This window comes from Aspergillus caelatus (assembly GCF_009193585.1).
Source record: "Aspergillus caelatus strain CBS 763.97 unplaced genomic scaffold BDV27scaffold_20, whole genome shotgun sequence".
In the NCBI taxonomy this organism is placed as follows: Eukaryota; Fungi; Ascomycota; class Eurotiomycetes; order Eurotiales; family Aspergillaceae; genus Aspergillus; species Aspergillus caelatus.
Window position 1 is genome coordinate 1 of NW_022475283.1, and position 13,038 is coordinate 13,038.

The 13,038-nt window shown below is 47.3% G+C and overlaps 4 protein-coding genes across 4 annotated transcripts; 2 read left to right on the forward strand and 2 right to left on the reverse strand.

The window, feature by feature from the left end:
• On the reverse strand, positions 1-1,890 carry BDV27DRAFT_121985 (putative MFS transporter). The gene is made up of 5 exons (XM_032065510.1): positions 1,326-1,890; positions 965-1,261; positions 504-897; positions 278-409; positions 1-174 (listed from the first exon to the last, which is right to left on the reverse strand). The coding sequence occupies exons 1-5, from the start codon at positions 1,803-1,805 to the stop codon at positions 59-61; spliced, it is 1,419 nt and encodes a 472-aa protein (XP_031931665.1). The 5' UTR covers positions 1,806-1,890; the 3' UTR covers positions 1-58.
• A 289-nt stretch (positions 1,891-2,179) lies between these two features.
• Positions 2,180-4,530, reverse strand: BDV27DRAFT_121987 (glycoside hydrolase family 72 protein). The gene is made up of 4 exons (XM_032065511.1): positions 4,098-4,530; positions 3,995-4,032; positions 3,907-3,932; positions 2,180-3,841 (listed from the first exon to the last, which is right to left on the reverse strand). Exons 1-4 carry the CDS (start codon positions 4,173-4,175, stop codon positions 2,352-2,354), a joined length of 1,632 nt encoding a protein of 543 aa, XP_031931666.1. The 5' UTR covers positions 4,176-4,530; the 3' UTR covers positions 2,180-2,351.
• Positions 4,531-7,931: 3,401 nt separating this feature from the next.
• BDV27DRAFT_153787 (uncharacterized protein) lies at positions 7,932-8,315 on the forward strand (the record flags this gene model as incomplete). Its single annotated transcript, XM_032071853.1, has 3 exons — positions 7,932-7,981; positions 8,046-8,156; positions 8,207-8,315. The coding sequence occupies 3 exons, from the start codon at positions 7,932-7,934 to the stop codon at positions 8,313-8,315; spliced, it is 270 nt and encodes an 89-aa protein (XP_031931667.1).
• Positions 8,316-10,235: 1,920 nt separating this feature from the next.
• BDV27DRAFT_153788 (Sodium/calcium exchanger protein-domain-containing protein) lies at positions 10,236-12,565 on the forward strand (the record flags this gene model as incomplete). Its single annotated transcript, XM_032071854.1, has 13 exons — positions 10,236-10,242; positions 10,297-10,836; positions 10,888-10,951; positions 11,008-11,055; positions 11,103-11,144; positions 11,205-11,452; positions 11,503-11,535; positions 11,586-11,893; positions 11,943-12,162; positions 12,220-12,233; positions 12,287-12,340; positions 12,390-12,478; positions 12,526-12,565. 13 exons carry the CDS (start codon positions 10,236-10,238, stop codon positions 12,563-12,565), a joined length of 1,707 nt encoding a protein of 568 aa, XP_031931668.1.
• Between the last annotated feature and the right edge of the window lie 473 nt (positions 12,566-13,038).

Below are 13,038 nucleotides of genomic sequence, written 5' to 3' on the forward strand. Positions count from 1 at the left end.
AAAAAAAAGGCAAAATGCAACTATCGTAACCATAACCATAATCATAAGATCAACCGAATCAGAACCCAGGTTTATCATGAATGCGGAACTTCCTCTCCGCCCAATGTTGCATATCAAGGCCCCATCGCGAGGTAGTCATTGTTAATAGACCACCGATGATGGAAAAGATCACACCTGCACAAGTAATCAGTTAGTCAGTTACACATTTAACCACACGAAGCCAAAAAAACAAAAGAAGAAGAAGAAAGAGGGGGAAAAAAAAAGGGGTAAAACATACAAATGGTAAAAGTCCACCCAGCGCCAATTGCATTAATAATAGGAACCACAAGTGCACTACTCCCCGCCGAAAAGATATACTGGATGATATACTTTCCAGCGATAACTTCGGAGCGCTTATGTGGCAGAGCCTCTATATCACGGATTAGCAGGCTCTCTCAACACCCTTTATACACGGAAAAGACAAATGGAAAGTAAGAAAAAGAAGGAAGGAAAGCAAAACTCACCAGCAACATAAGTATTCAATGTATTAAAACTGCCCATAAGCCCCCAGCCCGCAAAAAACGCTGCCAAAATAGGCACGACCATGCCGCCCTTCTCCTCCTGGAGGGTCCAGCCGTAGATCAGCGCCGAAACGGGCAGGACGGCGAACAGGGTGACGAGGCCGGAGTTAAGGCGGTCCTGGGGTAATCGAAAGCCGCGAAGGGCGATGTACTTGCGGACGGTACGATCGGAGAGTTTGCCGCCGATGATGCTGCCGATCAAGAAACCTGCTCCTGGAGCGAGGTAGAAGAGGCCGGAGATGAGGGCTGTTGTGAGGTGGAAGCGGGGGTTGAAGATTGAGCGGGCAGATGTGAGGAGGGAGTATTGGAATGTGGCGAGGAGGCCGCAGGTGAGGTCCTGTTTTTGGGTGGAGGCATTTGTTAGCAGTTGATGAGGTCTGGTTTAGTTTGGATTGGTAACGTACGGAGAAAAAGACATTGGGATAGACCCATTGTCTGACGATTCGGAGGGGGTTGAAGAGGCGTAGGGCGGAGAGTACAGTCTTCTTCTCTTTTTCTTCGGGGCCCTCTTTGGATTCTTCTTTGATTTCGGGAACGAAGATGATGGCTAGAACCAGGCCGAACCCGGTCATGCCGACTTGGAGCCAGTAGATATTGCGCCAGCTGGAGAAAGTGACGATGAGGCCTCCGATACAGGGCCCAATTGCAGGACCGGAGACAGATCCAGCCATAAAGAATCCCACGGCTGTGCCACGGACAACCTGACAGCTACTATTAGTACTTAGGTGACTATGAAGGACAGAAAGAAAGGTAGCGAGAAAATACCGGCTCGAAAATGTCCGCCAGGATGGTCTGTCCTGAAACCATGAATGATGTTCCGGTCAAACCGCTCAACACTCGAAATGCCGTAAACATCTTCATGTCTACAGCTGCCCCCGTCGCCGCCGAACATACACAGAGCATGAAGATCGCACTATTATACGAGATCCTTCTGCCAATTAAATTATTCAAAGGACCCCAGATAAGTGACGAGAAGCCCATGGCCAACAAAACGCCGGCATTAGTGATGTTGAGGGTCTCGGTTGTGGTGTTGAACTCCTCGGCGATCTCGGGGGTCGCAGGAAGAAGGGATGTGCTCGAGAAGGTAACTGCAAGAGTCATCCAACTAACGACGAAGAGTATGATACATTTTCGCCACAAGGGAAGACCGTAGCCCCTTTCCACTTTGGTAGCTTTCTCTTCCTTTTCTGCCGTGGCCCCGTCTATAGTTTTGGGAGTTTGAGATTCAATGTCGGGTTCACCCATGGCCGGGCATGGAATTAGGGTTCGATCTTAGCCGTTGGCCTGGATATGCAAATTCTCACAACGATCCAAACTTAGGACAAAATCGGAACAAAATAAGAATGGATAAAAATGTCCGAATAACTACAGAACAGAATTACTGGACAGCTAACAGCTATAAATATATGCAGATCCGGATTATTTTCCGCAATGTTTCGGCATGCCGTTTGTGTGGCCGAGATAAGGGACACCGCTACTGTCGAAGTTCGGAGTACAGCACCGAGTCGGTAAAGGTAGCCGACCTCAGACGTAGCTCGACATAACCATCTACAACTGGTACTTCAATACCTATATACGAAGGAGTACATGCTATACAGTTACAACGATTAAACAGGCAATGGACATGATAAGGTATATTCAAAAGAATGAACGATTGAGCTATTGGCTAAAGTATGTACGTCTTAAGATTCCAAAAATCACATGGATGAATACACTTCAACGAACAAAAAACACCTCCGGTCACATTTCACTGGTCTCCTAGCATTCTTGGGTCCCATACACCTTACTACTTTACAACAGGAGCATTCCAGCACCGGCAACAAAGGCAGTCATGATGTAAGCCCCGAACTGCCAGCCGCCAACCTTGACGGCCATTGGGCTCACGGCACCAGCAGCGCTGTCAGAAGTGGAGGTGGAAGAGGTGCTGCCAGCGGTAGCACTTCCGGCAGTAGGAGAAGCGGTGACACTGCCAGTACCAGCGGTACCGGCCTGCTTCAGCAGGTCGGAGCACTGGCCATCGCTCTTGGAGGCGCTCTGGACACGGCCTGAACCATTGAAGTCACATGCTTGGTCTTTGTTGGAGCTCTTCTCGTACCACTGGTTCATGACGAACGAGAGCTGCTGCTTGGGAGAGCACACACTGTACGCTCCGTACTTGCCCTTGGTGCCGTCCTTCTGGATTCCACCGCACATTCCATCCTTGGCGCAGATGTAGTTGAACAGGTCCTCGTAGTCGTCTTCCTTGATGGAATCCTTAACGACGCAAGACAAAGACTCAACCATGCAGGAGCACAGATCCGGGTTAGGAGAAGGAGGGAGCTCGCTGGTAGCTTCCCAGTCCTTGCCAACCGCGGGGCAGGATGCCGTAGCAGCAGCTGGGGCAGTGTAGCTGGCGCTGTTGACGCCAGTGGCAGTGGCCTTCTGGATTTGCTCAGAGAGGTTAGAGAAGTCATCGCGAGTTTCGACTTTGTCACCATCGACCTTCACCAATCCATAGTCGTTGGCCTCCTGGAAGTACATGTAGACGATACCACCGCTCCAGACGTCGTTCATCTTGGGGCCGTACAGGACAGGGGTGTCGGTGAATTTGCGAGGCTTAGGGTTGTTGCATCCATACTCAGAGAAGAATGCAGGGACAGGGAAATCCTTGAATTCCTCAGTGCGCTCCTTGTAACCAGACTTCTCGAAAGAAGAATCGCCGCACCATTCGTAGATGTTGTAACCGAACATGTCGATCATGGCATCGCTATCACCGCAGACAAGGTAGTTCTTCAGGTCATCACGGATGCTAGCGTCATCATCGGTGGCGTAACCGATGAGCAGGGATTCACGGTACTTCTTAGCCTTGATGTACTTCTTCATGTCACGCACAGCAGCCTTGACGAACGCGATAGAGTCGGTGTTGTTCTTGTCGTTAGCGACCTCGTTACCGGCAAAGAAACCAATAACATTGGTGTAGTTGGCGAAGGCATCGACAACGCTAGTGTAGCGAGAGTACAAGTCCACATCCCACTTGGGGTCATTACGGATGATCGACTCCGATGGGGAGGACAGATCGGTGATAAGGTAGATACCAGCGTCGTCAAGCATCTTCATGCACTCAGTGTGGTCGGCCTTGGGGTCAACGGCATAGGTACGGATGACGTTGGTCCGCAGTTCCTTCAGGTAAGGGATATCACGCTCGCACTTCTTGGGGTCGGACAGAGGGTCGGTGTAGTCGCCGTTGGATTCGTTGCCGAAGCCTGTGCTGGAGCTGCTGGTGCCATTGGCAGAATATTCCTCTATGAATCAACATTAGTTTCCGGTCCGATTGACTTGACCCAGGATTTTCCGATATGGAACATACGCTGATAGGCAACACCACGAATGAAGCTAATATCATGTTAGTTTCACTACCTCATGGATCCTTTGAGCGCATTGGGGTTTCCACTTACAATTCAGTGCCATTGTTGGAGTAGAAGAATTTGTTACCCTGCAGCAGAATTTCCCAAGTCAGCGATGAATGTGACCGCGACGACCGCAACACTTAATAAGTACCTTCGTCTCAATGGCAGGCAAGGTCGCCAGGACGCTGCCCACGAGCGAAGCCCCGGCAAGAGCGAATGCGGCCTTCATGATGAGATTCTATTGACAGTCGTTCAAACGTATACCAGCCGCAACGACGACAGCTAATGATCTGCAGCGGAAGACAACGAGGGATTGATCAACTTGATCTGCGGACCCAGTGATATCAGGCCGAATTAATGGAAAAAGAATCGGGGAGTGGATTGAGAAAGTTTAGAAGAGTATATATACTACAACGAGTGACTGACGGCTGACACACGGAGCCGTGGAATGGAATTGCGGGAAATTAAAAAAAGAATCAAAAGTGGTATGTAACGAGGGAAGGAAGTGATAGGGAAGAATAAAGAAACAAGAAATAGCAGGAGGCGAGGAGGCGAGAAAGGAAGAATGGACAGGAGAGTGGGAAAGGGGGGGGGAGGAGCCGAGAGGAGCCTGAGGTTAGTCTGTCTGGCCTGTCTTACTTAGAATAGAATCAATCGCCCTGTTTGGCCTGTTTGGTTCATTGTTTGTGGTAATACACAGGCAACGACGTAATTATAATGATCAGCATCAAAATATTGAGCAATAACCCACCGCTAACAACTGGTGTCCCTCTCATGTCATCATCCCACTACATCATCTTCTTCATACTCCTATGCGCAAAGCACGAAGGCCAGTGGATCAAAGGGAACAAATCTGTAGTACGTAGTAATCCATCCACTGCGCTCATGCATGCCTCTAATTCCTAAGAATAAACGCCAACGGAGGACTCGGGGCACTGGGGATTCGGTACATACTTTTACTTTGCCCAATGACTAGACCCTTTCCAAATAACTCCAGGGTAAGCCCAACTAGTGCAAGTGGGCCCTGAAACTAGCCGCTGGAGACTGACCCTTAATTGGCCACGGTGGTCCCCTGGGCCCTGTATCACCAATCTTACGCTGTATTACATTCGGTCCCGACCTTGGCTCTGTGTCTTGTTCCCTGCCAATAATTGCTTGTGATTCTTGACCGGTGGGGCCGAGGCCCCTTGGCCTCTTTTTGCAGTCTCCTAAGGATGATGCTTCATGACTTTACTCAAGCCCGACGATGATTGTTTGGTGTAACACAAGACACTGATGAAGTAGTCAAAATTCTATATCAAGTCAATGCGTTGACTCCCTTTCGAAGAGGTAACCTACTAGTATCTGACTCTCCCGTCGCAGGGGTAAAGGAAGGTTCGGGTACTCCGTACAATACCTAATTAGGTTGGTAACACGGATAACACCAACAATACATTGTGATTACCAGGAACACACCATTGGACACTTTGAGGGGTCCATGGCAGGGTCTCACTCTCCAATGTCGAGGGTCATGACCCTGAATGGGGTCCACCCATTGAAGCTGAGTGAAACACTGGTGGCGGGAAAATTTTTCACTGCCCTCAAGAATTAGATAAGAAAGACTAACAGTGCCAAATAATGAATTGCATCCTTAGGACGGAGTAAAGATTTTAGACTTGCTTTGTCTGATGTAAATGAGGGCCTGTCCTTTAAATGTAATTAGTGTGAAAGATTATGTGTCCGCATTTATTTTCAAGGAACCTCAAGGTGTGTCCGAATCTGACCCCATGAATCTACAGGTACAGCTATGTACATGGAAAATCAGTAGCCTGAACGAAAGGGGGGGAGGTTGGGAATAAAACAATTAAAATTTTAAAAGAAGGGCATAGAAGGACATAACCCTCCATAACTTCTTGTGCATGCACGATTTACGGTGCATAACGGGACTCTGAAGGACAGAATCCGCCCAGTACTGGAGTGACGTCAAGAATCATACCTTTGTCCTCTCAGCAAGGAGGTGGACCTTCTCTTTGACATCCTGATATCTTCTCTATTCTGCCGTCATTCAGATGCAAAACCGTTGTCTAAAACATTACTAATCTCCTCCCTACATAGAAAAAGGCATAGTTTTTAAAATATCATCACAATATATGGACGGCAAAGGCCATCATGAAACCGACAGCCCTACCAATTCTTCTGTTTTCGTATACCTTGCCACGGAGTACAGCATATGCAGGACAAATATGCACATGAGATATACATATTACCAACAGATATTGTAAGTGCCTCAAGGGTTAGATTATAATCATATGATTACTATGTAGAAAAAGTATAATATTGTAAATATATACCGAGTACGAAATAGTATATCGCGAACGTAAGCTACATTTTATATCTTTTGCTACTTGTTTACCATACCGTTTTCTATATTCGTATTTCTTACTGGATCTCTTCTATTTTCAGGCCGAGATTAAATATTGTTTTTTCGATGGGCATAGCTCCTATTGAACCATTGTATTTCTCACTTTCGTGATGATTCGTATATTTTCGTGGATGAAGGTGCGGAATCGTCTCACTTTGTCCAGCCATTCTTCAAAACGCCCCGTCTTCATCGTCGTGTCAAATGCCATAAGTTGCATCTGATACTCCATATTACCAAAATTATAAGGAAAATCAATATCGTCGTCATCCCAACCATGCCTCACAAATGCTTCATGAATTCTGGGCACCAGCCTCAGGGCCATCTGCCATGTTAAGAAGCGCGCGATTCGCCATCGCATCCTGGATATCAATAGTGGTTCCTTTCTTTCGCAAGAGCTCGTAAAGACCAAGGAGGTCTAGAATGTTGCTGCGCCTTGGGCCTGGTAGGGGAGAGGCGGGTGGCATGCATCTCCAAGGAGGGTGATTGATTCCTGTGATTTTGCTTAGTTCTCCCTTACGGACTCGCAAGTGATCGTTTTGATTTCTCACGTACCTTGCACCAAGTGTCTGGTTCTTGAAAGTGGCGGAACTTCCATTTGAGGACGCTGTCTAACTTTGAGTTGGCCTCTTGTTTAGCTTGAGATCCCGGAATATTGTGAGAATACAAGGTGGTTAGCTCGGAACTCCTACTATGAATCCTACCCTTTGAATACGTTTCGTATCTCCTGGCTATTCCCTTTACCACTGGATATATCGGCAGGTAATGTATAAGGGTAACGAAAGAGTCAGCGATTGGTTTTGTCGCCTGAAGAGAGATCATAATAGTACATACAGTAGAACCAAACTATAGGTTTGCTTCTAACCGGATATAAAACTGCTGCCCAGTGCTTTCTTCTACTTGCTCTTGGGGAATGGTAGCTCGGTCGGCCATGTCACCCGTTTCTACAGGATCCTGACGGCACCGTAGAACTTCCTCTCCAAACCGTACAATAATCTACCACGGCCAGGTATACTATACCATTTGCCCCGATAATCACATCAGTGTGTATCCTCTCTCCAGAACCCAGTTTCTTGCATGAGAACCAGGGAAGAATTTATCGGTGGTAGCGTAGCTTGCTGATTGCTGGACAGACATACCGGATGGTTCGCAGTACATTGAGACGGCGTTGCAACTAATTGACTCATACTCCGGGGGCCCAAATATGCATTTGACTTGAGTTATGCCTCCACGTCACTTGCCGCATCCCGAGAATTTGGCGACAAACATGATCATTTGGCGGCTGAACTAGTGTCGACTAGGAGAATTTAACCTACCTACATTGCCTACGAAATATATAGTTGTATGTTTTAACCTAAGTTGTGATGGAAGAAAAAAGTTCCATGATCACGATAGCGCATATTCGGAGCTGCTACTACTAACATTGGCTTGATCCAGGGCTGAACTTATGAAAGGATATATGAACGTCATTCCGGTGGCGTCCAAATGCTCACATATCAGTACATATGATTGCCATGGGATTGCTTCGAGAAGGTCAACGAAAGAAACAAGACTGCTATACTTTTCAGTCTATCAATATTCGACACTATGTCGGCACCGGAATATAGTATGGCGCGCGATTATATCGATAATAACCGGTCAGTGGATGAACGGGAAGCTACAACTTTAGTGACCTATACTAAGTACTGCAGAAATGAACAGGATTAATCTTCATCATTACTTCTGGCTTGAACTTTACGGGTACCTTCTACACCCGTCGATCCCGTTACAGGACCCCAATCTCAAGATCACGGATGTTGGAATCGCCACGTGGTTTGTTTTGACTCACTTTGCCATCTTCAAGACTAACTGTATTCCTTTAGTGTCATCCTTACGGACTTAGCCGCTACCTTCCGCCATCAGTGCAACTGGACCGTTTCGACATCCCATTCAAAGCCGTCCCTCCGCAAGAATGGCTCCCTCCGAACATGAATCTCATCCACTGAGATATCAAAACTGACGTTCCGAATGAAACGGAAGGCAATTATAATGTAGTGCATATTTGCCATTTCATATTCGTGTTGGTGATGGAAGAGATCAGATCTACCCCGGAACCAGCTATTGAAGTTGTTGAGTATGCCATAAATTCATCCCTTCTAAGCATGTAAGTCGCTAATAAGAGTTATCCAAAGCCCGGTTACCTCCAGTGGACGGTAGTGGAAAGAAGCCAGAGTAGGAGATTGCGAATATGTTCGTTCAAGTGCTTAACATATAAAACTATGTATCTGAAATATTTTATCTGATCAACATATGACCAACATTGAACTCAAGCGCCTTGTACAAGGAGGAGAGCTCGCTTTCTTAAGGGCAGAGGAAAGTTTCATCATTTTTTTCATCGGATACAGCAAGAGCCACGTCCTATCATCAATGCTGCGACTGGCCCCTCAGGAGCTAAGAAAATACCCGCGTCAATGGTTGGGACCCAACTGTGGCTGATATGTGGCACAGCAAAGAACGTCACCAGCCACACACATTGGCCAATCCCGAGCAAAGACTCTGTCAGTCGCAGCAGGAAGGATAAGCTTCCGTGCCCAGTAAATGCACCAAAATGGGTCAGGGGTTTGATCCTGGATAAACTAACCTGTATGTACCCACCAGCATGATCCAATTTCCCCAATGTATTGTCCAGGTATGGAGATCCTTCAATCTCTTTTTACACTGGCATTTGTTTGGTTGTGACAAATGCACTTCGGTGAGGCCTGAGGTCATAGAGTTCTCAGGTTTCAAGATTGATGATTCCAGCACACAAAACTTTGTGATTCAAATAAGTTGGGTTCTGGATCGCGCGGCCACTAACCAAGTCTTATACTAGTTCGACTTGGTATGGATGCAACCACCACACTTGGCGTCCTCCGCCGTGTCTGTCTGCATCATCCCTTGCGAGGTATCACACCAGCTGCCAGAATAATTGATGGCTTTTAAGGTTGGAAAACGAATGATATGCTCAGACCGCTGTTCAGAGAGCACGTCTGCCCAATCATTGGCACGAAAGCCCCAGAATTCCCACCAAAGAGTGCAGGACACGCGCCAGGTTTGAGGAGGATCTACCATGACTACCGAAAATGCGCACCCCCATTGTGGCTGTGTACAAATGAGTTATTGCTTGTCTGGGACTCTGGGACAACATACGTCGGCCTTCAATCATAGTTTTTTCTCTCCATATGGGAAATTCCCTTTAATTTTCTTTTTCTTATTTTTTTTTTCTTGTCGTCTTGGCTCTCTGTCTTAATTTTACTTTACTTTTTTTTTTTCTTCAACCCTTTTTTTTGTGTTGTTTTGCTTTCGTTGACATTCTTTGACACTACTGCTGTAGGAGCTCTGAAAGAGAACCCCCCTTGATTAGAGTCCAGTCATTTTAATTGAGTCGCTTTATTTCTTTTTAATTTTTTTTTATTGCCCCTCGCCTGCCTTTAGAACCGGTCGATTCGCTCTTTTTTCCATCCACAAGACCAAATCCACAATCGCTGTTCTGCCGAGAAGGCTTGTCGTACCCAAGACTTCTTGTCCTGGTCTTGGATTTCTTGGTGGCCACAACTGAGGCTGAGCTTCTTCAGACCCATCACTCAAGCCACACCAGGCCCCTCTGTATAATATCGTCGCTCAGGCGAACATCACGTTAGTACATTTTCTCATACTGCTGCCTATCAATGCTCAGCATTGATGGTTCCCTGGCTGCGGCGGTTGTGCAACTGTGCCCCAACACGGCGCCTCTCGTCACCAAACTCTCTCGTGGCTCGACAGCCTATATTTAGTATACTCGCGAATTATCATTCTAATCTTGATGTAGTATATAAGTATCAACACGTCTTGCCACGATAATAAACGGGCAAGAAACTCATAGGAACAATGCGTATGTCTTGTCACGCCCTTATTCCAGATTCCTGATCATGATTAACATTGCTTGGGACTGCAGATAAATATCGACGTCAAGCGAGGAACCTGGCATGGTATGACCAGGATGGAGAGCCGTCAACTCACAACCCCTTCAAGAAATTTCGACGCCAACGGCCGCGCCGAACGGATTCTATCCAGCTTGAGAGCAAACTTACTCCCATCCGCACTGCAGGGGATGTACGCCTCGACTCGGAGCGTCGCCGGCGGAAGGATATGACAGACGGCTTGGTGGGCCCAGAGCATTCGGATAGTTTCCCACCAGAGTCGTCTGGGACCGATCAGGTTACTCCCGATAAGGCGGGACGTGAGCTGTCAGTGCACAGCAATGAACCCATTAACATTTCAGCCCAAACCGGACTGGACGAAGATCAGATGGGAGGACCTCGAAAGAGGAGGACTTTTGCGAGTGGATTTGGAGACAAATCTTTAGATGAGGACATGGATTCAAACTCGACCAAAGGTGTCAACGGGAAGTCGAAGTTTACCGCCATGGGACAGTTGAAAGCGACTCTCTTCAATTCCTGGGTCAACGTCCTCCTGCTTGCTGCTCCAGCTGGAAGTAAGTATACATATCTCCGCCAACCAAGATCCATCGCTGACTATGGCCGAGTCGCATTGAATTATGTCGATGTCGATCCAGTTGCTGTGTTCGTGGTGAACTTTATTGCCATTATGTGTGTATCCCTCTGTCTCGAAACGGACTTCACGTTACGTAACTGACACACGGCAGCCCTCTTGCAGCTATGCTGGGTTACGCGACAGAAGAGATTGCCATGCGGTATGATATACGGATTATTTGAAGTAGACGATAGCTGATGGCTCTAGCACTGGCGAAACAATCGGTGGCCTACTCAACGCAAGTTTTGGGTAAGCCAACCCCAGAATTTCTGCTACTTCTACGTATCACTTCAACTAACAAAACATTAGCAATGCCGTCGAACTAATTGTAGCTATTATTGCGCTGGTCGACGGTGAAGTCGTGATTGTACAAACTTCCCTTATCGGAAGTATGCTGTCGAACCTGCTCCTTGTTATGGGAATGTGTTTCTTTTTTGGAGGCGTCAACCGCCTGGAGCAGCATTTCAACCCGGTCGTTGCCCAAACAGCAGCCAGTCTTCTTGCGCTGGCAGTGGGATGCTTGATTATTCCCACTGCCTTCCACAATTGGTCAGGCGGTAAGTTAATGAGCAGTCCTGCGGGATGTTAAATGCTAACTCGATTCCAGCTGGCAACAGTGGTGTTGCAGAACTCTCACGAGGTAAGTTGCGTTCGTGGGCAGCTCATAGATCATTTTCTCACAAATCGTAGGAACCAGTATTATTATGCTGGTTGTGTACGGATGTTATCTGTTCTTCCAGTTGGGTTCGCACACGGAGATGTACAACAGTCCGAGTCCCAAAGTTGAGAAGAGACGTGTGAAAGTGAGCGAGGGCGACACACATCGGGGAATCGCACAGATAGGCAAAATGACTGCCACCCTAGCGGGACAGAACGCACAGCAAATGCAGCTGCAAGATCCCGGCGAGGAGGAGGAAGAGCCTCAACTAAGCATCTGGGTGGCTGTGCTAACCTTGGCCATCTCGACAGCCCTAGTTGCGTTGTGCGCTGAGTACATGGTATGATACAATCTTGGAATCCATCAGTCACACCAAGCTGATTGCGTAGGTTGATTCTATTAATGCGATTACGGACCGTGGCGGTATCTCCAAGACCTTTGTTGGATTGATTCTCCTTCCGATTGTGGGCAACGCGGCCGAACATGCCACGGCCGTGACGGTGGCATGCAAAGACAAGATGGACTTGGCAATTGGCGTGGCCGTAGGATCCAGCATGCAAATCGCATTGCTGGTGCTTCCGCTGATCATTGTGATTGGATGGGGCATGGGTGAGTGAATCTCAATTGTGTTTTATGAAACTGTACGTTGCTAACTGCGTGCGCTAGGCAACAATGACATGGTACGCTACTTCGACGCATTCTAGTAATAATAGCCCGTGACTGACTGTAGCAGACTTTGTACATGGACGCATTCCAGGTGATTCTGCTATTTGTTGCCGTTCTGTTGGTACGTCAACAGCCTTCCTAATCAATAGAACTTTACTGAACAGAGCCAGGTAAACTATCTCATTGCCGACGGGAAATCCCATTGGCTAGAGGGCGTCCTCCTAATGATGATGTATTTGATCATTGCCGTGGCAGCATGGTAGGTACCCACCCTCACAACCGAAAGATGCAAGCTAACGAGAGCAGGTTCTATCCCCCTAAGACCCAGGAAGAGATGCAAGCATGATACGAAGACTTCCGAAGACATCTAATGTCGCCGTCCAATATACGATGACACCATTTATTTTGAATTGACCCGATGTTGGTTATGTTTCTGTCATACGCTTTTTAATCACTACAGAATGCTATACGATAGTGGATACTTCAACAAACCCACTCCTTTCATAAGACTCCAAACCTAAAGAGTAACATCCGAGAATACCCATCACACCACACACCCACAGACCCTCCACCAGCCCAGCACCTTGCTGAACATCTCGTCTCACCTCTCTAAAAACTTATGGTAAGGTAGTACTTCGTATACAGGGAAAAAAAAAAAAAAAGAAACCCACACGCGTCAATTCATTACCAAATACCTCGGCAGGAACCGCCTATCATCATACCAACCCATCACCACCCAAGCGCACGTGTTAAAATTTACCCCACAAAACACTAAATCTGCGTTTTCTCCAACTGCTACCGAGAGCAGAGTTACAGAAG